At 41.0% G+C, this 27,991-nt stretch overlaps 5 protein-coding genes across 8 annotated transcripts; 3 read left to right on the forward strand and 2 right to left on the reverse strand.

Annotated features, from left to right (window-relative positions):
• Positions 1 to 6,671: 6,671 nt before the first annotated feature.
• Positions 6,672 to 8,702, forward strand: LOC115113543 (pleckstrin homology domain-containing family F member 2-like). The gene is made up of 2 exons (XM_029641316.2): positions 6,672 to 6,792; positions 6,917 to 8,702. The coding sequence occupies exons 1-2, from the start codon at positions 6,710 to 6,712 to the stop codon at positions 7,815 to 7,817; spliced, it is 984 nt and encodes a 327-aa protein (XP_029497176.1). The 5' UTR covers positions 6,672 to 6,709; the 3' UTR covers positions 7,818 to 8,702.
• A 607-nt stretch (positions 8,703 to 9,309) lies between these two features.
• Positions 9,310 to 13,996, reverse strand: LOC115113545 (protein C19orf12 homolog). Of its 3 annotated transcripts, none has more exons than XM_029641321.2 (3): positions 13,364 to 13,996; positions 12,514 to 12,678; positions 9,310 to 10,673 (listed from the first exon to the last, which is right to left on the reverse strand). In XM_029641321.2, exons 1-3 carry the CDS (start codon positions 13,557 to 13,559, stop codon positions 10,408 to 10,410), a joined length of 627 nt encoding a protein of 208 aa, XP_029497181.2. In that variant the 5' UTR covers positions 13,560 to 13,996; the 3' UTR covers positions 9,310 to 10,407. The 3 variants fall into 3 exon arrangements, with proteins under 3 accessions (XP_029497181.2, XP_029497180.2, XP_029497182.2); XM_029641320.2 differs by having other exon boundaries at positions 12,514 to 12,687; XM_029641322.2 differs by lacking the exon at positions 13,364 to 13,996 and adding an exon at positions 13,265 to 13,357 and having other exon boundaries at positions 12,514 to 12,687.
• Positions 13,997 to 15,445: 1,449 nt separating this feature from the next.
• Positions 15,446 to 16,947, forward strand: LOC115113546 (tumor protein p53-inducible nuclear protein 2-like). Its single transcript, XM_029641324.2, has 3 exons — positions 15,446 to 15,572; positions 15,779 to 15,899; positions 16,009 to 16,947. Exons 1-3 carry the CDS (start codon positions 15,446 to 15,448, stop codon positions 16,235 to 16,237), a joined length of 477 nt encoding a protein of 158 aa, XP_029497184.1. The 3' UTR covers positions 16,238 to 16,947.
• On the reverse strand, positions 16,701 to 20,199 carry LOC115113544 (uncharacterized protein F13E9.13, mitochondrial-like). Of its 2 annotated transcripts, none has more exons than XM_029641318.2 (6): positions 20,054 to 20,199; positions 19,312 to 19,394; positions 18,990 to 19,170; positions 18,677 to 18,827; positions 18,336 to 18,463; positions 16,701 to 17,250 (listed from the first exon to the last, which is right to left on the reverse strand). In XM_029641318.2, exons 2-6 carry the CDS (start codon positions 19,375 to 19,377, stop codon positions 17,060 to 17,062), a joined length of 717 nt encoding a protein of 238 aa, XP_029497178.1. In that variant the 5' UTR covers positions 19,378 to 19,394; positions 20,054 to 20,199; the 3' UTR covers positions 16,701 to 17,059. The 2 variants fall into 2 exon arrangements, with proteins under 2 accessions (XP_029497178.1, XP_029497177.1); XM_029641317.2 differs by lacking the exon at positions 20,054 to 20,199 and adding an exon at positions 19,470 to 19,915.
• Positions 20,200 to 20,462: 263 nt separating this feature from the next.
• LOC115113547 (G1/S-specific cyclin-E1-like) lies at positions 20,463 to 25,247 on the forward strand. The gene is made up of 12 exons (XM_029641325.2): positions 20,463 to 20,660; positions 21,163 to 21,210; positions 21,392 to 21,479; positions 21,582 to 21,641; positions 21,878 to 22,047; positions 22,463 to 22,598; positions 23,052 to 23,198; positions 23,307 to 23,402; positions 23,685 to 23,819; positions 24,040 to 24,151; positions 24,292 to 24,449; positions 24,562 to 25,247. Exons 2-12 carry the CDS (start codon positions 21,197 to 21,199, stop codon positions 24,676 to 24,678), a joined length of 1,233 nt encoding a protein of 410 aa, XP_029497185.2. The 5' UTR covers positions 20,463 to 20,660; positions 21,163 to 21,196; the 3' UTR covers positions 24,679 to 25,247.
• Positions 25,248 to 27,991: the final 2,744 nt, after the last annotated feature.

Here is a 27,991-nt window from a genome sequence, read left to right on the forward strand (position 1 = left end):
GAGGCTTGGGTAAGTTGCTGCAGGGGGGTGCGTAGCCAGGAGGAAAGCATGGTCAGCCGTAGAAAAATGCTTATTGAAATTCTCGATTATTGGTGGTGACAGTGTTACCTAGCCTCAGTGCAGTTGGCAGCTGGGAGGAGGTGCTCTTATTCTCCATGGAATTTACAGTGTCCCAAAACATTTGAGTTCGAGCTACAGGACGCACATTTCTGTTTAATAAAGCTAGCCTTTGCTTTCCTGACTGACTGCGTGTATTGGTTCCTGATTTACCTGAAAAGTTGCATATCGTGGGGATTATTTGATGCTAGTGCAGTCCGCCACAGGATGTTTTTGTGCTGGTCGATGGCAGTCAGGTCTGGAGTGAACCAAGGGCTATATCTGTTCTTAGTTCTACATTTTTTGAAAGGGGCGTGCTTATTTAAGAAGGTGAGGAAATTACTTTTAAGGAACGACCAGGCATCCTCGACTGACGGGATGAGGTCAATATCCTTCCAGGATACCCGGGCCAGGTCGATTAGAAAGGCCTGCTCGCAGAAGTGTTTTAGGGAGAACGCCGCAGCCCGTCTGGTGTTCAACCTTCCCAAGTTCTCTCACGTCACCCCGCTCCTCCGCTCTCTCCACTGGCTTCCAGTTGAAGCTCGCATCCGCTACAAGACCATGGTGCTTGCCTACGGAGCTGTGAGGGGAACGGCACCTCAGTACCTCCAGGCTCTGATCAGGCCCTACACCCAAACAAGGGCACTGCGTTCATCCACCTCTGGCCTGCTCGCCTCCCTACCACTGAGGAAGTACAGTTCCCGCTCAGCCCAGTCAAAACTGTTCGCTGCTCTGGCCCCCCAATGGTGGAACAAACTCCCTCACGACGCCAGGACAGCGGAGTCAATCACCACCTTCCGGAGACACCTGAAACCCCACCTCTTTAAGGAATACCTAGGATAGGATAAAGTAATCCTTCTCACCCCCCCTTAAAAGATTTAGATGCACTATTGTAAAGTGGCTGTTCCACTGGATGTCATAAGGTGAATGCACCAATTTGTAAGTCGCTCTGGATAAGAGTGTCTGCTAAATGACTTAAATGTAAAAATGTAAATGGAGTGTTTGACACTGATGAGGGGTGGTCGTTTGACCACAGACCCATAGCGGATGCAGGCAATGAGGCAGTGATCGCTGAGATCCTGATTGAAAACAGCAGTGGTGTATTTGGATGGCAAGTTGGTCAGGATAATATCTATGAGGGTGCCCATGTTTACGGATTTAGGGTTGTACCTGGTGGGTGAGAGCTTGTTTATTTGGTCAAAACACTTTTGCTGTTAATGTCACTAATCGATGCCAATCTTCAGGACCTTAATTGGCACAATATACATAATCCGGTTGATGTAATCATCACTAATGTTTTTTGCGTGTGTGAAACAGTGGCCAGGTCAAAATGTCCCTTGTATGTAGGCACCACAGGAATCCTAGTGCAGGAGATGAAACATGTCTTCAAAATCATCACAAAGGAGGACAAACTGAAATGTTTGTACACCACATTTCGGTAACTTTGTTTAGGTACCTGTTCAGTCTGCTGTTATTGAACTGTTTTTCAACTGCCAAACTGACATTCAATTTACTGCCTTATCTCTCCTTATTCTGCAGTTATACCAAGCGAAACAGCCGTGAAGATTGATGTCTTTGTCTCCCATATCTACGGCAGCAAGTTTAAACTCAGCTCAAGCGAACAATCGGCAAAGGATTTTAAAGTCAAAGGAATTATAGACCTGTGATGGTGTTGATGGAGTACAGTACCACCTGTGCAAATGACAATGATGAGTGACGACCTGACCTGCAACTGCAGGTGGAGAAATAAGACTGAGCTCAGACACTCAAAGTACAGAGAAGTAAACAGCTCCTGTCAGGATCTATAATAAGGACTCTCACCATCTTCAATTCTTATTTTCAAGTCATACGGGAACCTCAGCATCTATTTTGGATGCAAGCCCTGTTCTATATCATTTCGTACTGTGGCAAAGACAGGAGACATGACAGACTCAAAGCAATCAAAACATAGTTGTGATTAGAGAGCATTTGTGTTGGTATTTTCCTTTTTTGTAAACGTGTCCATTGATGGGTCAATGATTTTACATAATTGTAAATACATTATGATCGGTTTTCAGTTGAGCAACACTACCTATATCCACAAGGTGGCACTAAATCATTTTTCTTCCTCAATGTATGTACAATAAACATATCTATCTCCTTGCATTTGTGTCAAATTACAGGTTACATTTACTTCGTTACATAGTTTGAAGTAACACAATGAGTTACAATATAATGATACTACTATGTGGAATCTGAAGATGCTTAATTTCATTTGGGAATTTCCTAGTTGGCCAACATTTTCTGAGGTACCTGTTGTATATTGTTGGTTGTCAATTGAAGTAACATAGGTACTGGTAACATTGCTGATCTGAATTGTTCAATTGGTAGTTGGGTTGCATTGACAAGTAGGTCTCTTTTATTGTTGGCTTTTGGATAGCTCATATTCATTTTTTTTATTAACCATGAGTGATTTTATGAATAAGAACTTTTTATGCTATAACAATAATGTCTGTTTTGTAAAATATTGTTACATTTTATTTCCCTATACATTTTCCCAGTAAAAAGCCTATCCCTGTTCTAAGTAGTGTGTGGATGCATGAGATTTCATTGATTGGGCATGGGGGGGGGTGAGACAGACTGGAAGCGAAAAACTAAACGTCATCACTTCTTCACTGGGACTTCAAATATGCTTTCTGTTCTTTCTTTTCCCAAGGTGTAAGGTCTTGGTCAAAAGGGCTGGTGTATCAGTCCATACAATGCAACATGTACGTCTATGACCATTTTTGATGCTGCAAAAAGCATACATATAATTAAACCCCCGTATATTTAATATTCAAGTCCAATGTTTCTTGCATGCAAAAGTGCTGTCGATTTTTGTACTGCCCTGGTGACTTGGCATTCTATGCTAAAAAATACCCATACTGCGACATTGTTTTCCCTCATAAAAACCACAGGATGCACAGTAACCAGATTTCACAATTTTAAAAAATCCATATCTGTATTCTTCTAAAGCGCAATGCTTGTTGGAAATCTGTCGTCTTTGTCATGGTATAATGGTCAGTAATAGTATTCCTTGAAACAAACTGTACATTCATCTAGTGTTTTTTTCTACTGAAAAAAAGCCAACCTTATCAGCTGTAATAGTTCAATGATACACATCATGTTTGAGCTAACACAACACAATTACATTGTTTACGCATTCTTTTGGTGAGATGGAGATGGTTGTGTTTTAAATGGCAAATTTGTGCGTTGGCTTTTTTAATCTGCTTGTTCCATCATAATGTGGCCTGAGAAGACACCCCTACTGAAGGAAATCCCTTATGATTTTTAAAATTGTGATGACAATACATTTTTCAGGCATTATTGCTTCCGCATCAGAAGTTGGTCTTCGTGTAGGCCAATATTTAAGTGTAATGCCCGAGATGTTTATATATTGGCACGTGCTGTTAGGCCTGAGACAAAGTCGAGGCAAGCCGTGCCAACAAATCCTCCAAAGACACCGGCTTCGACGGCTTTGTTACCTTCATACAACAGGTTACCAACATATTCAAATAATGATTTACATATTTTCATTAAAAACAGTTTTATAAATTTATTAATAGTATTTATTTCTTCCCCAATAAATAGTCCCAACACAAATGTAGGGTTGCTACCCAAGCTGGCTGGTCATTTGTTCTATCGGTTCAGTTGCCAGAGAAGCGACCCAGTCGTTCAGTCTTTTTGTTCTGTATCCTTCGTTATAAATGTTCCTTTGCCATACTGGCTGGCAATGTTCTTATCCCTTGCTTGCTAGCTAGCCAACTACGGCTAACTTACAGTCACATCACACATTGCAGACAGAATAACAGCAAAGTAGCTGCATTTGCATTTGTTAAAGCTGTTTTCTAGTGACATTTATTTGGATACATCCATAACAATGAGCTACAGAGGTGCAATTTCACCTGGCATAGAAAATGTACTCAGGATACTGTTGTTCAGAGTAGCTAGCCAACAACACAGCTACAGTAACACAATCACTTCAAACGGAAGCTGGAAAGACTGCAAACTTGCTGCACTTCATTTAGTTTGACCATTTTTCAATTGACATTGTTTTGTATATATCCATAAAAATGATACCAGGTGATTCATGATTTTGACTGGCTGAGAAACGCTGCCTGCCTGTCTGTCTCGTCCCGGCTCCCGACATGTTCCTTACTATGGGACAGCAGGATATCGAATTTGAATATTGAAACAATGTTGCGAATGTCGGAGAGACAGACAGCAAGGTTTATACAAAAAAACAACTAAATGTTACTCTAAAACAAATGTGAGATAATGTCTAGATGCTTTTTAGAGTGGAGATCAAGTTTATAAATTGACTGGCTGGGCGGATGAGACAGTGGATTGTGCAGTCAGATGGAACAGAGTAATAAACAGGCATAGATTTAGCGGTGGTAAATTGTGAAATAGGCACAATGGCATAGAATGTGGTTTTAACCAATCAGCATTCAGGATTAGACCAACCCATTGTATAACCTAGTTTAAACAACATTCCATAAGAGTGATCAATCAAGAGAATACTTTCTCATACTACCCGAAACCTGATACTCTCTAATATTTGCAGTTTTCCCTGGAGCGAAAATCTGATCAACATACCAGCAACTATGATTTCTGTTTTTCCATTCAATGCTTCTTGTCAATTACAGCAAATACATTTTTTCGTTTTTCAGTTGCAACCATTATCTAGTATCACTAACCATCACAATTATATTCCTCTAATTTATAGCCATGTGGTCTATTTCCTATCGTTACATTGTTATTAATATTTCTGCCTAAAGCTGGAATCCTAAACTGCTACATAAATGTTTGGACCTATAAATTAATGATATACTCTGAACGGGGTATGGTAGTAGGCTGTGGTGTATTTAAGTAAAACTACTTTAAAGTACTCTTTAAATAGTTTTGGGGGTATCTGTACTGTACTATTTATATTTTTGCCAACTTTTACTCTTACTTCACTACATTTCTAAAGAAAATAATATACTTTTACTCCATACATTTTCCCTGACACCCAAAAGTGCTCGTTGCATTTTGACAGGAAAATGGTCCAATTCACACACTAATCTAGAAAACATCACTGGTCATCCCTACGGCTTCTGATCTGTTTCATTATACACAAATGCTTGTTTGTAAATTATGTGTTAGTTAGTGTGCTCCTGGCTATCTATCCGTCAATAAAAATTTAAATAACATTTTGCCATCTGGTTTGTTTAATATAAGGAATTTAAAATGATTTATCCTTGTACTTTTGATACTTATGTACATTTTAGCAATTCCATTTACTTTCGATACATAAGTATATTTAAAAACAAATACTTTTAGACTTTTCCTCAAGTAGAATTTTACAGGGTGACTTTCACTTTTACTTGAGTAATTTTCTGTTAAGTTATATTTACTTTTACTCAAGTATGACAATTGAGTACTTTTTACACCACTGGTAGTAGGTGCCAGGTGCACCGGTTTAAGTGTGTCAAGAACTGCAATGCTGCTGGGTTTTTCACTCAATAGTTTCCCATCTATATAAGAAAAATGGTCCATTAAAAGGGGGTGCAGGTCAATTTCGGATGGTGTTCTTAATGTTTTGTATACTCGGCCTCAATTCGTCAGGGCATGGACTCGACAAGGTGTCAAGCGTTCCACAAGGTGCTGGCCCATGTTGACTCCAATACTTCCCACAGTTGTGTAACGTTGGCTGGATGTCCTTTGGGTGGTGGAACATTCTTAATAGACACGGAAAACTCTTGAGTCCGAAAAACCCAGCAGCGTTCAAAGGCACTTAAAACTTTTGTCTTTCCCATTCACCCTCTGAATGGCACACATACACAACCCATGTCTCAAGGCTTAAAACCCTTTCTTTAACCCGTCTCCTCCCCTTCATCAACACTGATTGAAGTGGATTTAACAAGTGAGATCAAAAAAGGATCATAGCTTTCACCTGGATTTACCTGGTCAGTCTATGTCATGGAAAGAGCAGGTGTTAATGTTTTGTACACTCATACCCATTGATTATTGAATAATATAACTTAGAAATTCCACATGAGCTTAGTTCAACTGTTTTGTTTTCCAATGTTTGCAAACAATGTAAATGTAAACTGTGTAGCCTCAAAACATGGTTAAAACTATAATTCTGATAGCATAGATGGTCAGTCCTTGCATCCATAACTCTGTCTATGAATTTGAGAGTGTTTAACATTTCTCCAAGGCCCGTCCCTCAGCTTTTAACCAAAACACAGGCGAGATGACAGATTTGTTATTGTTTCAATTAAGGATGCTAGCTTTAATGCTGTCCAACTGTTTTTTTCTTCTGTGATGTATTAATAGTCATAGAATTAGCAATACTGTTGTTCACTGTAATTTAATAGGATCTCTACGATCCGAGTCACATCCCATCATCTTTGGGAAACTGGTATTGCCTGTTTTCCCTCTTTCTAGTTGCTTTCTCTCTCTCTCTCTTTCCCCATCAAGTTGTTTTGGAACTCCCCATGCACTGCGGCTCAACAGGAAATGTGATTTGCACATATAAAAGGGACCTCTCGTGGCAACTCACTCTTCAATACAGAAACGACTATTTGAGACTGACAAAACATACTGTATGGTGGTCAGACGGGAACTAAGCGACTTACTACCGAGACACAGACTGTTGCAGCGTAAACAAGATAGAAATCACAAAACAGAGTAAAAGGACAAATTAACTATTTTTCACTAGCCATTTATTTGATCATTAGTGACATAGGCCTACCATTTCATCTCATTTGTAAATATAATTTTATATTTTTTTTATTTTGTTAATTTCCCGTAGTGTTGTAATCTTGCTCATCATGGTGGACCAGCTGGCTTTCACGCAAGAGAACAGAGAGCGGATACAGGCAGTGGAGAACTCCTTCGGCCCCTCTGGGATGTCCCTGATCAGACCTGACCGGGTCTTGATAGGCGAGGGGCGGCTGATGAAGCTGTGTCGACGCCGCCCCCAGCCTAAAGTATTTTTCTTGTTTAATGACATTTTGGTGTACGGTAGCATCATCCTTCATGGACGCTGGCACAAGAACCAGCATGTTATCTCCCTGGAGGATATCCAGCTAGAGGACCTGGAGGACGGGGTCATCATGGAGAACCAGTGGCTGATCCGCACACCACAGAAGTCCTTCTATGTGGCAGCTGCCTCCGCTGAGGAGAAGCGTGCCTGGATGGAGCACATTGAGGACTGCAGGTGTAAGCAGCTGCAGCATGCCGGCTGCCAGCCCGGGTGCACCTTCGCCACCACCTGGATCCCTGACCGGGCGTCCGCCATCTGCATGCGCTGCTCTCAAACGTTTCGGGTCAACAAACGTCGCCACCACTGTCGTCGCTGCGGCTTTGTCGTCTGCAACGCCTGCTCCAAGAACCGGGCCGTGATCTGCCACATCTCTACTAAGCCTGTGAGGGTGTGTCGACTGTGTCACCTCAGTCTCCAGGACCATGGGGAGCTGACTCAGGATGAGGTGCATCTACGGGGGGACAGTGATGGGAGGAACTGCTCTGATGAATCTGACCTGGTCATGCCCGAGTACGAGGCGACTAGCGACGATGAGGCGAATGAGTGGGTAGAACACCACGCACCAAGCAATTGGGTTGAGTGTCACAACTCTTGGTCCCCATTTAACTATTTAAAACCGGCCCATCAAAGTCTCAATCTCACTGGATTGTCAAGTCACTTGACTTGACTTGGTTGACAATTGGACAATGTGAGAGGACCCTGAAAAGTATTTACTGAATGAGTACGTGGAGAAAAGTGCCAAATCAAGACGATACATGATCACATGTAATCATAAATATTGCACAAATATGAACACTAATCCTACCCATATAATGTATGCATTACATACATTTTTTCCTGTTAATAATATAATATTCCTTTGAGTGTTTTGGGGGGCTTATTTTTGTTATCCTTTTGATAAAAGGTTAACCTGTAGTATTCATTGTTGACTGGCCATTATGCACACACGGAGCATCTTATTTTACACGAAACACATTTCGCACTAAATACTTTTATATTTGTCCTATACTTATCGTGTTTTTAAAAAAGGCACATTGACTACGTGCCTATATTAAGTGTACCTGTAATTATAACTCTAAATGGCAGCAATAACTATACCTCTTTATTTATCACATTCACATCAACCATTTATCTTGAAATTAAATATTTTGATAGCAACCTTTGGTTATCCTTGTCCTGAACACCTGGTAAGACTGCTTATTGACCCCCCAAAACAGCTGTAATCAAACTATTTCGTGCTTAGGTGTTACAAGCCTCCTGCAGACACATGAACCAGTCCTGAGGCAACAGGTGCAGTAGATAAGCCTTTCGAGAAAGTTCTTGCGTCATTTCATTTTCCTAGTGTTGTCAATGGCAATACTCAGGCCAACTGCCAATTACTTTTTTTTTTTAAGAACGTATTCAAATGCAACATGTCAATCATTAACATTTTATAGGCATTTCAAACCAAAAACCAGTTTAAATCATGCTCTCTGGTTTCTGAAAAGAACTGTAAAGATATAAGACTGCTCTCACATCCCCAGACTACCAATAAAGTGGTGATGGAATATGATATCTTGTGACTTCAATCCATTTGAATTTGGAAAAAGCTGCTAAGACACTGTTTCTTAGTAAGCCATAGGTACAAGACTGACAAGCATCTCTCAGAAACGAATGACATAACTTCTAATGAAATTTCCCCTCAAGATTAATGACCAATCTTTCGCTGCATGATGTTATGAGAACCGGCAGGTCCAAGCTTGCTTGCAAAGAATGAACAAGGAAACGTCTAGAACAGCGAATGTGGGGAAAAATAATAATAATCGCAGTGGTGTCATAACAAACAACCTTTGCACATACTTCAAAAAGTGCTTTGATATCTTAATAAGATTCTAGTATTATTCAAAAGTCTACATTTGAAACATTGACAAAGAGGAACTATATTACATTGCGTATGATCTCGGAAACCCAGAAGAAAAAAATCTTGCGAAATTGCGACAGATGAGATACCATTCTATGTTACGTGCACGCATCTGTTCAGGACTGATTACATTGCGTAGCATTGTCTTCCTTCTCTTACAAAGGATGTGTTAAGGGGTTGAATTTCCCTCACGAAACTGTCAAGTTGATTCACTGAAACAACATGTTTTCTGGCTTAATGATGTCATACTAAAAGCTCGTGGTGATCATACACGTCCCCGTTGTCCTTTATTTCATTTATCATGATTTTCATACAAACACTTTAGTACAAGAGCACTACAAGATTTTCCCAATTAGTTCATTCTAGGACTAGGTGGCACTTATCACCATTTTATGCGCCACAAGTATCAAGGCCGGTTTCTCCGAAGTACTCATCTCTTACAATATTCACATTGCATGAATCACTTGAGATCCCAGGCACACTTACAAGAGGAGTGATCAGGGTCCTTTTTTTCATTGTCTTTCATTTGTTGCAAATCATGTCAATTATAAATGACCAACAATATTCAATGTATACATTTCAGCGCAAAATATCGGCAACCAATTATGCACTAGAATATAAATAAAGTACACCTTTCTGGTTAATTGCTGGACTGTTCGTATAAGATACGTTTCAATCATACCGCGACATTCAGAGATAACAATTTCTCAACTAAAACAAAACAAACGTGTACATTAAAGTGCAATTCCGCCACTCTTCCACCTCATATTCATTATCTCCGAAACCATAACAGTGTCTACACACAGTATGTGAAAACAGCGAGTTTCTATGATCTGTGGTTAAAAAGATGCAAAAAAAAAAAAATGCTTCTCTGTAACATCACATGGTAGCATTAAATGTAACAAAACAGTGGTTTTCAACAAGTTTCTAGCCAGAGGGAGGGTGTTTTCTTGCTCCTCACGTCACTGGGAATCTCCTAGTGCCTGAAAAGCACTGTTTTTAAATATGTTTTACTTTTGATGGCGTCATTGGGTAGAACTTTTAACTTCATATTTGTTTTGTAGAAATGTGCCGTTTTCACATATGCAGACACTGGTATTGGGCTGGGCATAATGTAAATGACGTTAAAAAAAGTGGCGTAAATGTCATTTAAGCGCTTCATCAAAGGATATTAAATGGACATGATCAGATATTAGGTAACATGACAGGTCTGACATGAGTCTCAATGTAACTCTCATAAGGCCTCTTTCAGTGAACCTACAGTATAAAAGGTTCTTTCAGTCTCCAGGAATAAGCTTGAGTTAAATCTGAGTACAAATGTTCTAAGGAGTTCCTCCAGATATTGAGTCTGTGTAGATCAGTCCCCATATCTCACCTCTGCTCTCAGTTCCTTTGTGATATACCGGAGTAGGGCAGCAGTGACCTGCTGCTGGAGAGTAGCATTCCCCACGACCAGGGCGGTCAGCTGGGCCAGGTCTGTCCAGTCCAGTGAGCCCAAAACGGCCATGATATCAGCATAGAGTCTCTGCTGCTGGTGGGGAGGCAGCTCCATGATGATCTGAGGGAGAGGTCTGAACTGTCCACTGGTCATCCACCATCCCAACAGGCCACCTAATGCACCACCTAAAGAGCAGCACAAACAAGATCTGTGTCAGAAGATCAAGAGGGGAGAAGAGCGCACAGATTTAAAACACTCGTGGTTATAAGATCTACAGAGAAGACAGAAATGCCAAAAGTGGAGGTGTGGCTGTTTATATTCAGAACCACATTCCTGTAAAGCTGTTGAAGTAATATGGCTACAGGTTCATCTGCTTCACCTGAATCCCATTCTGGTGGGAAGCTGCTATAGACCACCAAGTGCTAACAGTCAGTATCTGGATAACATGTGTGAAATGCTTGATACTGTATGTGATATCAATAGAGAGGTATACTTTCTGTGTGATTTAAATATTGACTGGCTTTCATCAAGCTGCCCACTCAAGAGAAAGCTCAAAAACTGTAACCAGTGCCTGCAACCTGGTTCAGGTTATCAATCAACCTACCAGGGAGTTACAAACAGTACAGGAATGAAATCATCAACGTGTATTGATCATTTCTTTACTAATGCTGCAGAAATTTTCCTCAAAGCAGTATCCAAATACATTGGATGTAGTGATCACAATATAGTAGCCATATCTAGGAAAACCAAAGTTCCAAATGCTGGGCATAATATTGTGTATAAGAGGTAATACAATAAGTTTTGTAGTGATTCCTATGTTCTTGATGTGAAGAATATTTGTTGGTACGCGGTGTGTATTGACGAGCAACCAGACGCTGCACTTGACACATTTATGAAATTGCTTATCTCAGTTACTAATAAGTGTGGATTGATGAGGAATTGAAAAATTGTATGGTTGAGAGGGAAGAGGCAAAAGAGATGGTAAATAGGTCTGGCTGTATAACCGATTGGCAAATGTACTGCAAATTGAGAGATGGTCACTAAACTGAATAAAACAAAGACGAAACTACACTATGAAACAAAAATAAATGACAAAGAATGATATTAAAAGGCTTTGGAGCACCTTAAATGAAATGTTGGGCAAAAAGGCAAACTCTGCTCCATCATTCATTGAATCAGATGGCTCATTCATCACAAAACCAACTGCTATTGCCATCTACTTTAATAATTTTTTCATTGGCAATATTAGCAAATGTAGGCATGACATACCAGCAAAAAACACTGACACTACACATCCAAGTATATCTGACCAAATTATGAAAAACAAACATTGTAATTCTGAATTCCGTAAAGTGAGTGTGGAAGAGTTGAATAAATGATTGTCATCTATCAACAATGACAAGCCACTGGGGTCTGACAACTTGGATGGAAAATGACTGAGGATAATAACTCTATTCCACATTAAGTAACTCATGCCAGCAGTAAAGTTAGATTTTAAAAAAACAGATAAAAATACACTTTATGGAACCGCGGGACTGTGAAGCAAAACAAACATAGACACATGCATACAAACACGGATAACATACGCACTATATAGATGTACACATGGATTTTGTGTTGTAGATATGTGGTAGTATAGTAGAGGCCCGATAGCAAACACTTAATATGTTGTGAAATCTGTTATGAATGTATTGTAATGTTTTTAAAATGTATAATGGCCTTAATTTTGCTGGACCGCAGGAAGAGCAGCTGCTGCCTTAGTAGCAGCTAATGGGGATCCATAATAAATACAAATAGAAATAAACACCCATATTCATCAAAAATCGACCTCCCCACTCATAAGACAACATTGGCTGAGAATGATTCTAACCTAACGCCATACTTTATAGGCCTACCACATATACACTGAAAATCTCATAGCTGCACTCAATACAATAGGTTTGAGAAAGGATATGGCTCCACCTTGTGGTTGAAGTAGGGAAAAGCAGATCATAATTTCACTTACTAAATTGAAAGGATCCTTACCAACAGCAATCCCTGGGGGACCACCTAGAAGACCCCCTAAAAATGCAGTCCCTCCTGCCACTGCTGATCCTTTCCCAGAATTCTTCACTGCTGCTTTTATCTGCTGATTTGCAGACAGGTCACAGCATAGTTGCATGACATCATCCATACGTGGAGCCATGGTAGCTGCTCTCCCTGGTGTGATGATAAGAGACACACCGAAGATCAGTTTGCAACCAACCCAACTCATCGGATCTCTAGTATAAATTGCAAGTACAAATAGCCTCTACCAATTTAATACTAGAAGAGATGTATGACTTGACTTCTGTCAGATATCCTGAAGACTAGGAGTAAGCCATCTTCTGGTAATGAACTGCATTACACTGCTGAGAGTAGCCTCTGCCAAAAGTTAAATAAACGACTGTTCAAATAATGTTATAGGCCTTTTTTACTCCAAATGTTGACAAAACCAGGAAACTATATTATTGTAATCAATTCAGTTATCATATTTAGCAGACAGAGACTGGTTTAATAACGGATGACTTAATGCAGACCATTGTCATTAGTCAAAAACTTCTCACACAAGAGATTCGAAATGCTTCCCTCGGATTGATGTTATGACCACAATCCGCAGCTAATAATAATTATACTTCCCTTCTGATATATAGGCATTTTTTAATGGCGTAAAACGACATCGAAAAATAGTAGATAGTGTTAGTGTGTCCTCATGTGGCCATCAGCATTTTCTCTCCATTTAAAGTGTGGCAATCACCTTTACATAACGACATAGTTGTCACCATCACACAGGACGGTTTCTCACGTTGGCCTACATGAAAATAGTCTAAAGTACACATTGGTGGCGAATCCCTACCGTCAGATCTCGCACTTCGATGATGTGTTAATGTTTGTGTATCATGAGAGTTGGTAAAAAATATGACCGCGGTGAATGACGGGACATTTGTTTTAGGACAAACCCACATCCTGTTAAAACGATTCGCGGTTGTTTTTAGATGCACAATAAAACAAACATAGCCTAATACATAGATCTCAGTGGGGCAACCTGGCATAATTGTAATTTACTCGGCAAATATTTGCAACAATGTTTCAAGAAAAGCCATTGATACAATTCCCTCCTTTTCATAAAATTGGTGGGGTTCGTTTTGCAGGGCCCGGTGCCCGGGGTGGGTGGAGATTTCTCTTATGAATCAATATAATTATCTAATAATAACAAACTCCGCTCACACGGGCCACCGGGCCATGCAAAACGAAGTGGACCACTGTTGTGAAATGCAAACCGTTGTACATTGAAAATATATATATATGTATCTTCCACTCTAATGTATTTTGTCTTGTTGTTATAGACTACACGCCTAGACTATTAGAAAGATTGGACGTCGGTTAAAACCAGGTATTTAGGTATGTTTCAAGTAAGGACACATTTATTCACTTGACAGCTAGTTATGAGGACAAAGGTTACTTGTGCGCAACCTTCTGAAGCCACGCCTTCGAGTTGGGATTTTAGCTTACGTTCACCACCCACCAAAGCAAAAGAGTTGGTGTTCAAAAACAAGTCTGTATCAAAACAATTGCAGACCGGTTATAGTTTCAAGCTAACCGTCGGCCACCACTTGTTAAATATACATTTGTGAGGTAAGGAAAAAATACATTGTAGCCTTTGTGCGACATGTTGTATCCTAAGCCTTAGTTCGTGTGTAGCATAGACACTTTCTTTAGCCTACTAACATATCTATCCATTGCATGTTTTTATTGATTTCTACATCCCAAAAGTGTCCTATTAGGACAACTTTTTAGTTGTGTAGACTACCATGTAATTGTAACCATGTCATGTGTCATTTTGTATGTAGGTTGGGTTATTTGTTTGATTGTCAGTGAATTACATAAGTGCCGTGCTTAATTATTAACTTATTTATTGAAGAAGTTTAAACCCAATTAATGCCAGATCAAGTTCACCCAAACGACCCTATGTTTTTTAATGATTTGGTTAATGGTTTCTATCACACATTTATTATATATTAAATAAGGCTAATGTAAGGATTGTCTGACATGTCTTTAAACTTCCAACGTATGGACCTTTTGATGGCACACCAGAACAGATATGCAAGTGTCTATGTAATCTATACATTTTGCACTTTATGAGCTAATTCTGTCTGGGCACTAATTGGATCTTCCCTTGCTGGCAGGCTGGGGTGTAGCTGTATATTGACAGTATAGGTTTACAAGTACACCAAGGCATTCAACGACGACAGCCACGGTCTAAAATTGGATGTTGTGGTATTCTGTCTAGTCTATGACACTTTAAGCCTGAAAGACATACCAATACTGTTTATACCTGATTCAATTTTTAATAGGCCTATTTGACCAGAAATGTCAAAATACAATTATATACACTAAAATGTATACATAATATATATATATATATATATTTCTTTTTACAAACCCTTTGTTTTCACCATAGTTTGGCCGATTGGCTTCATATTCACCATATTAGTTTATTCATAACATGTCTTAAGATTAAGATACAGGCTTGAAATGAGTTGCCGGTCAGAAAGGATGCCATGACCTTCCGTCTGCAAATAGCTTCCAAGGGGCATGCTGTTCCTGATTCTGCTGTGCTGGCAGGGTCATTAAGCCAGGACACAATGTTAAAAACTAAAGGTCATAATGTAAGGTGTTGTTCAGATTCTGCTTTCTGGAAATCATTTCAGATCTATCTTCTGTCAATGTGGATATTAAACTACACATACCTTTTCAGGTTGTGCTGTTTTCTTGTATTTGATGCAATGTTTTACCATGATCAGTTTAGCAGTAATTGTATCCGGTCTGCATTTTTTCCCCCTTATCCCCCATAAGGAAAACATACTATAACACTATGTTAACTCATTTTCTTTGCAGACTGCAATAAGAGGGCCAAGGGAGACAAAACATATACACAATGATTGGAAAGATACTTGCCCATTTCCTTGGTAGCACAGATGACGATTTTCCCACAGATGACAATGAAACCTATGATGAGCTCATTGAGTTTGAGGCGGGAGGATGGGTGGTTATCAACATTCAAGGTAAGCTGATAATTTTGTTCACCGAAAGTTGAAATCACAAGTTAGTTGTTAAACTGGTATGGGCATTGTTGTCTGCAGTTACTTGTTCTGTAAATGGTAGTATTGTAGTTATTTGTATAGAAGATCTAATGGACACTATTAGAGGTCTCACTGGTGTTTTCCCTCTTTGGTCTCGGTTTAGTAAATTTGTGGTCTGATGTTTCCAGAGAACAACTCCCTGACCCCCCCTGAGGAAGACCCTTTGGAGAACCTGCTGATTGAGCATCCCAGTATGCCTGTAGACCAGATCAGACACCAGCCCAGCGATGAAGAGGATACTTCTCCCAGGTCAGTTTTCATCCAGGGGATCCATCTCCTTTAGTCAGTGTGATAACACAACCATTATCCTAGAGAAAGGAGTGTCACATTACAGTTATTCTGTCCCCCCCCCCTGCAGGCCTGTGCCAGTCAAACAGCATGTGTCCTGGAGGCTAGCTGCCTGGGGCAGCCTGCTTCCATGCAATGTCCAACTGCTTGCCATACAGCGAGCCAGGACTCACTTGGAGTGCAAGAAGCTGACCAGGAGTGCTCTCCAGAGACAGAGCCTTGCCAAGGTGCGCTTCTCCCCCTCTGACAGACGCTTTGGTCACTTCAAACAACCCTGCCAGCGTCTGTACAACTACTGAGTGTCTACTGAGTAGCCACGCTACTGTCTGAACCCACTTAACACACAGACCTTAGACCTATGACCTACCTTAGACCTACCTATTTGATTTGATATCTCTTTACCCTGATCAAGGGAACCACATTTGTTGAGTATGTTATTGACATACTGAGCCCAGTTTGAGAGTGAAATAGCCATGAGTAGATGTGTGTGTGCATGTGAAAAGTATTATAACTGGCTTGTTACGGTTAAGTCTTATGGCTCTGATGAAAACTTTTATGTATTGTATAAAATGCAAAAGGTTTTAGCACTTGCAAATATTCATTCTATTGTATATAGAATACTTTTTTTGTATTACTTTGCGTGCCTTAGATTTAGATACGTTGTGAGTATATTGCTTTAAGGAAAGTTGTTTCATAGCTATGAAAAGCTATTTTGTATATATGTGATGATGACACAAAACATCACTCTTGAGTAATTGGACCTCTTTCGCTATATTTTTTAATAACAAATACAATGTATGTAAGGATTACCAAATAATGATGAAACACTGTTACTAATGTATGTTTTGTACTTAGTGATTCACTTTGTTTTTATACATTTATTCCCAGTGTGTTCTTATGTTTGTTGTACTGCTACAAGCCCGGTTTGTAAATATATTCAGATTTATTTGGTATTTTGGTGTATATTTAAATGTTAAAAGATGTTAAATAAATCTGTTTTGTTTAGGTATTATTTGTGTTTTATTAAATAGCATGAGACATAACTTTAGTAATTACATGTATTATTACCACCAAATGTCATTGTTCTGCATTAAATTATTTTAGCAGCAAATTGGTGGATTTCATTTTCGAAGCAAATGCACCTTCCCCATAAACTTTTTAACGCTTTCTGGATCAACAGCATTTGCCCAAACTCCTCCCCTCTTGAAATGAGAGCCAATTATCATTGCACTAGCATCAAGGTAGTTTTCCACGTTGTCATAGGTCACTCCTGAGCCAATAAGAACTGGGAGTCTTACAGACCCTGCAACATCTGCAAATAGAAAAGAAAGGATTGCTGAGTAAATATTTTGAGATGTGAGCTTACGAATACGAAACGAATACCTAAATGGTTGGATTTAGGAATGCATTGCAAGTGTCACGCATCATCTCTGATAAGTAAATAGTGAATGTAGGTTCAGAGATGATATGAGTAAAACACATGAAGAAAGAGATAAATCCAGACCCTGGCAGCTCCATTTACCCATCTGACAACAGAGCCAGCCCAATGGAATTGTACTGGGAGACTGTAGGAGCACCTCCAAACTAGGCAGCAGGGTTGTGTAGCAGTCTGGCCTGAGCCTGCCTGTGTTTACAGCCTTCTGTGTAAGTCAGCCATCTGTAGGCTGTGCTTAAAAATAGCAGACGATGTTGGTGTCTATATTAGCCAAGCAGGGCTGTGGCAGGCAAGGGTAGGACCGGGCTGTGTGCCCATGGTCAGCACGATCCAGACTCGGGGGACTGTGAGGCCGCCATCCTCTCCCCAGACGAGTCTGCTCTTTATAAGGCCAGCAGCGAGGCTCAGAGGCTCAATGGGCTTTAGGGAAGCTTAACATCTGGGCTACATGAAAAACTAACGCCAGGAACTATCTGTCCTTGCAAACGTAGGAAGTATGCAATAGACTGGTATGCAGTGGGAGTGGTATGAAATTGAGTGAAGTGACTGAACATACTTTTGTTAGGGTGTGTGTTATGGTTTATGAGAATGTATGAAATTTAGAAAAAAGGGCACTCCCCTATTAACCAAGACTACAAGAGTGTTTGAGAGAAAATGAAAAGGGAGAGGAAAGTAAACTATATTTATACTAAGGTACACGCTGAGCATTCCTAAAATGATACACCGAGCATTATGCCTCAGATATATAATGTGATATATAAAGTGCTGAGCGTTGGCTGCCCTTTGATCCAAATGGTAAAATAGTGATTACACCTATGCATTATTTGTTTCTTAGGAATTAATTTAAACGAGTTCTGGGTCTTTTTCTATTACTGTATGTGTCAGTATGTTTGTGTGTCATACCATACATGTGCGTATGTGTCATACATGTGTGTATGTGCCAGAGCAGAGACAGGACACACCTCTGAGCTCCATTGGATCTGCCTGAACCCCTGTGGCTGTTCCAGTGATGATGAGACCATCAGAAAGGAAAAACTCAGCTGCTCTGGCCGTCTCCACTATGCTCACATCTGAAGTCAGGGCATGGGAGCTAGGAACACAAACACATACTCACAAATCTGAAAACATCCCATTACACTTACTTACAACAGTCAGAAATGTTACTTTCATCTCCTTGCAGTACCGTTTACGGATAATATTAGCCGCATTGCCTGCATGTTGAAAACCTTCTGAAGTACCATATCAGGACATCTAGGCTAGCCAGTGGGGTTGTCTGACTGGAGTGTTTTGAACGATTGCTCACCTGTGCTTCTTTTTTATATCAGTAAAGATCTGCACATGTTCAGCCTGCATTTGCTTGCGGTATCGCAAAAGGTCTCCGGCACATCCATTCAAAAGGCCTTCATCAGCAACATGTGAGAAGACATATCCCTCTGCCCTGATAAAATCCATACCTTGGAAAGAGACAACAATGGAATAGGTAGCTAAACATGTGCTTTTCCCAAACTCTTTAATACGGATCTTTCTATTAAACTAAAATCCCAGGCTAACCTGAAGCACTCTTAACCATGCATGTATTAACCAGTAATAAGCAAAGCAAAGCCAGCTATATCAACCTGAAGCCAGTGCAACAGCAACAGCTGAGATGTTTGCTGCAGACAGGATCTGAACTCCAAGAGGCAGAAGCGGACAGATCCCCCTCACCGCAGCACACACCGCTGTCATAGAGGCACACACCTCTGGTCCAACTGAGAATGTGTATGGAATGTCATGCATGTTCTCAATGATCAGCCCATCCTGTTCAACAGATCAACAGACAACAAACAATCCATTTCCAGTCACCCTTGAGGATGAAATATTGTGGCTACAGTATTAATAACAGTATATTGAGGCTACAGTATTAGTAACATCAAAAAGTGTGTTTTTGCTTATACTCACAATTCCCGCGTTGTGATAGATTTCTGCCTCGTGGCATGCCTCCTCGATAATTTGAGGAATGACCATGCTTCCTAAAGGTGTGCCTGAAAAAACATAACATCAAAGTTAAAAACAAAAAGAGAGTAAAAAAAACACATATGCGTCCCAATAATCTTTACCTGGCAAGGCTTGAACATGAATCATTCCAATAACCACAGATTTAGCACGTCCAAAGAGTTTCAGAAACTTCATTTTGTTGTTGTTGTTTCAAACTAGTTGCAATGTGGATGCAAAGGTGGCTTTGAAATGAGACTCGTTCCCGTGCAGCTGCTAGCTTGATCACGTGCCTGGTCAAAGTGTACGTTAATACCGGTTTCAAGATCTCTGAGTGGTCACCCAATACAGTGTGTTTTTTTCTTTCGTGTGGCACATGAAACATATTAAAAAAACACAATTTTAACAGTTATGACTGAGACAAGACACATAGGTTGCAGATTAGCCTCCACATGTCCTTTATCTTCTGATAAGAAAACGTAAAAGTATGAATTACATATGAAAGCATAAGATGGTGCCTGAAATGTATTTTACTAAACCAGCACTGTTTTTATCTCCAACAAATAATTTGTGTAGACGAGAGGAAGGAGACGAGGAGGAAGCCACTAAACGTAACTAATGCACTATAGCGCAGAGCCGCGCGCCATCACCATTCTCGTTGACCAATATTGCCGGGCATTAATTTGATTTAAAAAAAATAATGACATACCTCTTGAATTGTGGACATTGAAAGTCCATTATGTCGGCTTGATAGAGAAACATTTAAATATATATTTATATGTCTGTCAAAATCGGCATAACGTCCGGATTTGCAGGTTTTTTGAGAGGGGCACAGTCTTTGTTTACATCCGTCTTCCCTAGCCACGTGGTACTTCGTGGTTCCGGATTCACCGCCCCCCCCCCCCCCCCCACCAGCCACGCCTCCCTTTTTGCCGGCAAAGTGCAATATTTCTCACAGTATTATACTGTATATTTCGCACACAACATAATACTTCAGATGATTTGACTCTTCACGTCTGAACAATTAATGACGAATAATAATGTTCGTTGAAATGTAACTGCGAAGGATTACTGAACAGCGCCAAGTATTTAAATCACCCGCTCGGACCGCCCCATATATGTAGACTGCAAGCAGTTTATAAGCCAAGGCGCAAAACTCACTGCGCCAGCAAAGAACAAGTAGCTAGCACAACTCGCAGTTCATTGTTTTTGATGACAAACAGAGGCCACGAATCGAATAACTAGCTAGTAACTTGTCATATTTTCTCTGATCCTTTCAACCAAGTGTGGACTTCTTCGCGGGGGAATATTTTTAGGTAAGCTGGCAAAAAAATTGAAACATCTCTTGCTAACTAGCAGTCTTGCAACTTTTCAATCGAACTCCCTCAACGTGATTCGAAATGAACGTGTTAGTGAGAAGATTGTAAATATTCTGAATTTGAAAGACTGTGGACAACATTGTCTGGTTAGTTTTTTTTGTGGGAAAGCTTATTAGAGCGGGTGAATGGAAAATGGCATACTTGATGGCTCGGCCATTTTCTGGCCAGCGTCTCTCTAATTTAGTAGAAATTAACTAGTTTCCATCGACTGTATGTCAAACTGTTAGGGTCGGGTGATAGTGTGGAATCCGGTGTCACTGTATGCGTGGTTTTGTGACAATTATTGCATTATTTCAAATTGTTTGTCGTCCTTTAACATTGTCCCACTTCCATTTGCCCGCGCCCACATCTTTTGACGAGTTGGCTTTGTAGGATTTACGTGGGGGGGTTGGTTGTGGGTATTAGCTAAATAAATTAAATGCATATTTCATGTTTCCAGGGTTTATATATTGGAGGGATACGCGTGAGATATAATGCCAAGCAAAGGGTAAGTTTCAGTTTTGTAGTTTGACCTAGTCTTGTCAATGTCGCTAGCTAGGTGACAGAAAAAAAGTTCACGTTAGGTAGCAGGCTTGCTAACTAGCAGCTAGTTAGCTAGCACTAACTAACGTGTCTTACCACTTCAGTAGGACGCATATCATAATTCAATATTTACTGTGCAATTTCAGGGAAAATGTGGAATCCAGGACAATTGATCATGCGATGCCCAAAGAAACTGCAGTGAGATCCAAGAAAAGAAAATCAGACGTTGCCGTTGTAAGTTCTTACGATCTGCGTTTTGCTACTGTAACGAGCTGGTTGCCTGGGTGTCTTTTAAATGGTTTGTCATAATGAACATTATCATGATTAAATCCTCAGTGTTTACAAGACCCAGATGAAGTGGCAGAGATGACGAAAAAGAACCAGTGTGGCGCTTTGGTAACTACATGCATTTCACAATTCCATGGCATTCCCTTGCAGACCATGCATTTGTTGGATTTAGCCTACACACACCAGGCAGTGACCTACACAGGTTAATCAGGACTGGTCAATAACTGACACAACTGTGTTTAATCAGTTGCTATTGGTGGCACTGTCTCAGAATCCTCATGCTGTTTATTTTTATCAGTCGGTAAACTTTCTTATCCTCCCCTCTTCTTATCCCTCCTGTGCAGGTGTGCTGGAATCCTGAGTCTGTTCACACGATCCCGTGCAGCCGGATCCCCACGCCTGACAATGAACTCGATCAACCAGTTGCTTTGAATGCCACTGGGTTTTCTACTCAGTACACCTTCAAAAACATATTTGTCACCCCCACCAGGTCTTCCCCTCTTCCTGTGCTATGGTGAGTCACTTCTGGTATCTGGGACAACGTGGGCAAGATGCCGCAACGCTGCTAAGTAACAGGAGTGCTTACCTGCCACATTTGATGTATGATTTTCATTGGGAGGTTACTTGAACTCATACCTTGAGCTCTGCACTTGCGCTGTCTAAGGCTAAGCATTATGATGACCAATGTGTTCATCGGTTTCATTTCAATGTAACGCACACAATGTAGTCCTTACCTCTATCGTCTAGAGTGTAATCTGCTGTTATAACAAAGGCTATATATCCTTGCCACTCATTATGTGTACCTGTATACTATTTCATCTTACGGTTCTGTGTTTGCACTCTCTAGTTGCGGGGTTCTTTGTTTATCCCGTTGATTTGATAAATACAAGTGAACTAGACGCCAACCCTCTGGATATGTTTCTCTGTAGCTGGGCAAGCAGCGACGACGTATGGAACAACCTGTTGAAGAAAGACGACACGCATTCTCGAGACATCCACGTCATGAAGAAACACCCACACCTCCAACCCAAGATGAGGGCTATTCTTCTCGACTGGCTAATGGAGGTTTGTAGCTCCCTCTGTGTCAAACTCCTAGGCTAAATTCCTTTCCCACAGTATCTGCTACTTTGATCAAATCCCTCGTCACTTGATCAGTGTCGTCCATGTTTATCTTAAGGTGGTGAGTGGATTAGCTTTAACAGTAGACGTATGGCCCCAGTTAACTGTAGTTAGTCTGTACAATATTAGCATAACCTACTTGAGATGGCTGTCAGGTGACGCGTATTAGCTGAGCTCTAACAGATTCTAAGGGGCAGCATAGTCTGCTGCACAATGCATTCAACCAAAATGTTTTCAGCATTTAACCCAACTCCTCTGACTCAGCATTGTTCTTAGTTGGGATCGTTTCAAACCTATTGTATCGAACTATGATCAATGTTCTTACATGATGAAATCTTCCTTAGCTACTCTTGTGATATTGCCTTGGAATTGTGTTCTCAACCTTGTTTTCTCTCTCAGGTGTGCGAGGTGTACAAGCTTCACAGAGAAACCTTCTACCTGGCTCAGGATTACTTAGATCGGTTCATGGCCACACAGACCAATGTTTTCAAGTGCACACTACAACTCATCGGCATCTCTTCTCTGTTTATAGCTGCCAAGATGGAGGTAAGAAGAAGCCTCTTCTACAACCTGCGTAAAGTGTTCTTCATTCTCCATTTTGTATATTCCAGCGGGAGTTTTTTAAAAACATGTTTACAACTGCTTCTTTTTCAGGAAATCTACCCTCCAAAAGTGCATCAATTTGCCTATGTTACTGATGGTGCCTGCACTGAGGATGATATCCTATGTATGGAGCTAATCATTATGAAGGTATGCCTCTCAAACACTTTACATCCCAGTGGTTTTCACTACGGCTGGGTCACAAATCCTTACTGTTGTCTGAAGCTTGTTGAACCATGAGTAACATTTAGCCGTTACTAGTAAAAAATTACTACATGTATTCCAAATGATGCTCTTCCTAATGGTAGTTTCTGCTTAACTTGATAGTACACATGTTTCTTTGAGTCTCTTAATATCTGTTCTGGGGAACACTTCACTGTGGAATGAAATCATCATGTGGCTCTTGTTTCTACGGTGTCCCCCTTTGCTCAGGAGCTGAATTGGCGTTTGAGTCCCCTGACACCTGTGTCCTGGCTAAACATCTACATGCAGGTTGCCTACCTGAAAGAGTCCGAAGAGGTTCTCATCCCACAGTACCCGCAAACTACGTTTGTGCAGATTGCCGAGGTAAGTTTACGACTGAGGTTTCCCGCCACTTGCATGTGATTCAGTGTCTTAAAACTAAATGCGCTTAAGATCAACAAGGCAAAATATCATGTTAATTCTCAGACGACACTGTTATTGCTTATACAAGTTGGATTTGTAAGACGATGGTTTCCCATTTCCTCCCCTTAGACTGGCTCATTGCCTCTGTTGAAATACATATGTGGTGTTGTGCTCTCTATAGCTCCTGGACCTCTGTGTGTTGGATGTGAAATGTCTGGAGTTCTCCTACGGGGTGCTGGCTGCCTCTGCCTTGTTCCATTTCTCCTCGCTGGAGCTGGTGGAGAAAGTCTCAGGTAGGGCGTGTTCATTCGGCGGCTGTTCAGGTCAATCAACATCTTCAATCCAACTGCGTTATCGTGGTTTAGTAGACTTCCCGGGGGTGTTTTTTTTTTTATAGCCCTAACCAGATCTCTTTCTGTCTTGATCTGTGCAGCTCTGAAGTGGTCTGATGTTGAGGAGTGTGTGAGGTGGATGGTCCCCTTTGCCATGTCCATCAGGGAAGTGGGCAGCTCAGCCCTGAGGACCTTCAAAGGAATCGCGGCAGACGACATGCATAACATCCAGACCCATGCTGCCTATCTGGACTGGATGGTGAGGGCATTTGTTTCTATAGCTTTCAATCAATGTCCTAAACCAATGTGTGGCATTGTTTCTTGTGTGCAATTGCAGCCTGTATTGAGAGCTCTGTTGGTTTCTTCTTTAGGCGAAGGCATGTGCCTACCCACAAGTGGATGTAGATCGCAGCCAGAGTTCACCTATACCATCCGGAGTGCTCACTCCGCCCCCTAGCAGCGAGAAGCCAGAGGGCACAGTCTCTTGATTTCCATTGGGTTAGTATGGGCACGGGCTGAGGAAGTCTCAAGACAGGACCAAGATATTGCAGGACTGGGAAAAATCCATGGCCTTACACACATGTGCTCACATGATTTTGTTACATGCGTGCACATGTTTTATTCCATGAGTTGTTTTGGTGCAAAGGTGAATGTTTTTTTTGGGACGTCTCTGCCTTTTTTGAGTGAGTGATGGTTTTTAATTGGAGTGATGCCAAGCTGGACCACCTGCCAAAAACTCCAGAGTTGTCACTGGCTCTGAGTGCTGCTAAAAAGGTGGACTTAGCTTGATGGAACAGTGGATGGGTGTGTGTGTGCAGCTAATGCCTGCCATTTTGATGTTTGCTTGTGGGACCAGTAGCTCTGCTGCCAAATTGGACAAGTGGAACAGCCTGCATCAGAAGCAGAAATATGGATTGTATTTAAGATTTTATCTCCAGTTCTCTTCTCACATTTGCATTTTTACCAATGTATGATTTTGTTTTGAAATGAGATGCTGCTACTTTATCTTATTACTTTTTAAATAAAGTCACTGTCTCAGACAGCTTTTGTTTTACAATGTTGTGGATCTTTGCTTTGGCCAGGGACTGGGATTGTAGCCTGGTTGAACAAGCCTGACCATTGTGCTCGCTTTTGTTTTAATGCAAGTGAAATGGATTGGTGACCTCCATGATCAGGTTGGTTCCACCAAGCTACAGGGATGGGTCAACATGCATGTCGGCCGTGCGCAGTAGGTCATCGGCTGGTTGACTGTTTTGGGTGTGGCCACGTCTTGACTTCTGGATGGAGCCAATGGTTTTTCAATAAGGCTTCATGTGCCAGAGGCCAATGAAAGCAGCTGGCAAGCCAACAGCATAACCATCTGACTCTGTTTAGGAGCCTGAGATCGCAGATCTGCTGTGGAAGTCCTGCTGTAGCATGTCGTCTACATCATATTCTTTTTGTCCTGTGTTATCAGTGGCCTAAGCGTAGGTCTACCGTCTCAATTTTAAGAGGACCACAATGGAAATTAAGTAAACTTGTCTTCAAATGCGTTATCCATGTGTGGTATGTTAATTGTCAAGTCTCTTTGCTAGATTAGAGATGCATGCACAGTGACTCGCAGGTATGTAACGCATGCAAAATGTATAGAGAGGAGTTGGACATTTCGTGGGCAATGATGTGCGTCTATGACTTCATTAGTGTTCATGCTTCTCAATGTGTCTGTATACCCCCCCCTCTTGTTTTTGAGCTTGTCTCATCGGTGCACCTCCCCCAACTGGCTCGGGTGGTGAAGGTCGTGCCCTAAGCCTTATCGGTTTTATACTTGCCTCTTGCTAAACTAAAGTTCAAGTGCATAACGTAAGACTTAATGTTCTAAGAGTGATCTATAAGCACACGTTTCTATAAATTATAAATCACTAGAAACGGCTGCTTTTCTTTAAACTCAATATTGTAGAAAGGTAATGTATTGGTCAAAGGGGACATCTGAAGTGTTGCATTGGGCTAATGTAAAGTGCAGAAAACAGGAGTGACGTGAAGGGTGTAGATGTTAACATCTTCAGTGTCGTATGTTTGTGCTCACTAACTTGCCATAATGGGGAGTCAAAGGGGACAAAAATGAATGTCATCTGAATGAAAACAAAATGGAGCATAGGGATGGTCTCTATAATGGCTGTCTCTTTCATGCATTCACTGACAGACAGTGCCCTCTGCTTGCAGTCAAGGAGCGTGTGCTTAAAGATACACAGGACTAATCCACTAGATGTCAGTATGACGCTTCCACTGTCAAAGCTGCTCCTAAGACTTGTCGGGGACGACTCGACAGATGCTGCTGGGAGTAAATCTTGGACTTGTCTAATTCTCTTGTCCTTCACTTTGTCACAAACCAGATTGGATCAACTAAGGGTTGTTTGTTTTTCATCGGCCTGCTGAATTTATCAGATGCCTATTTCAAATGGATTGATAGTATTGTCTTACTAAATCATTTGGATATTGTCTACGTCAGTTCTTCCATAATATGAATGAACCATGCCATCTTAAGTTATGCACTATATTCCTTCTCAACCATTTCAAACCATTGTTTAAAAAATATGGACTGTTCCTTTTCTGCTCTGCTACTCTACACATCCATCGACTGTTCTGCATCAATGTTCAGTAATTAACGCTGCATTAAAGCAGCAGGGGCCCTTGCTGTCTCTTTAAAGAGAGGGGGGCTTCACCCATCAGACAGGCTCTTGGGGCATGGGGCCCTCAGGCAGCCAGGCAGGCAACAGCACAACAGCTGTTATGCACTCAATGGCCCCTTTGTTCTCGCAGCTCAGACGCTTGTGGCAGCAGCAGGTGCCCATTGGCTGAACCACCAGCCACCAGAGTTCACACCTAGATAGGGGGTACAGGAGACGCCAATCACTGACCATGCTAAAGGTGTTTCCACCTACATAGTAACAGTCATAGGCCAGCGTTTGTGTTTTATGTCATTCAAAATTACAATTAAAAATGGCAGAATGGGTCAACATCGGAATTACTAAATTGATGTAAGGATTCTGCTTTGAACAAGAAAAAGGTGCATGTATAATAATACAAATTTGGTCAAAGGTGCAAGGGGAAAAATGTGCTGACTTATTTTTGAATTGGGAGTCTGACTGTGACACTTTAGGGTCGATGGAAATATGTTTTGTCATGTCAAGTAGGGCACTTGGTGACATATTTTATCCCTGAGGCAAGGCAGGGGGCAGCAGAGGGACGGTAGCAGTAAAATAGCACTGCTATTCATCACTTTTTCAGGTTTCCCATAGTCCCACATGCAGTATTTTAATTTTGAAATTATTAATATCAATCAACATATTCAATACAATGAATATGAGTTAAGCTCATATTGGTTTGCAATACATACCTATACGAATAATCTATATCTACGTAGGTTATTTAGTCAGTTTTGGCCCTTAACCACACCCTCTTGATCTGTGCAGGTCTGAAGTTGACGGGTGTGTGTGGGGTGGATGGTTGCCCTTGCTATGTTCATCAGAGAAGTGGGCAGTACAGCCCTGAAGACCTTCAAAGGACTCACAGAGATGACATACAGAACAGCCATACCCATGTCGCCTATCTGGACTGGATGGTGAGTTTCTGTTCTTCAAGGAGCTAGAGAGAATGGAGGAAATGAACAAAACTATGTGACCTACAGTACCAGTCATAAGTCTGGACATACCTACTCATTCATGGGTTTTTCTTTATTTGTACTATTTTCTACGTTGTAGAATAATAGTGAAGACATCAAATCTATGAAATCAAACATGGAATAATGTAGTAACCAAAAAAAGA

The sequence above is a fragment of the Oncorhynchus nerka genome, linkage group LG28 (genome assembly GCF_034236695.1).
Source record: "Oncorhynchus nerka isolate Pitt River linkage group LG28, Oner_Uvic_2.0, whole genome shotgun sequence".
NCBI lineage: Eukaryota > Metazoa > Chordata > Actinopteri > Salmoniformes > Salmonidae > Oncorhynchus > Oncorhynchus nerka.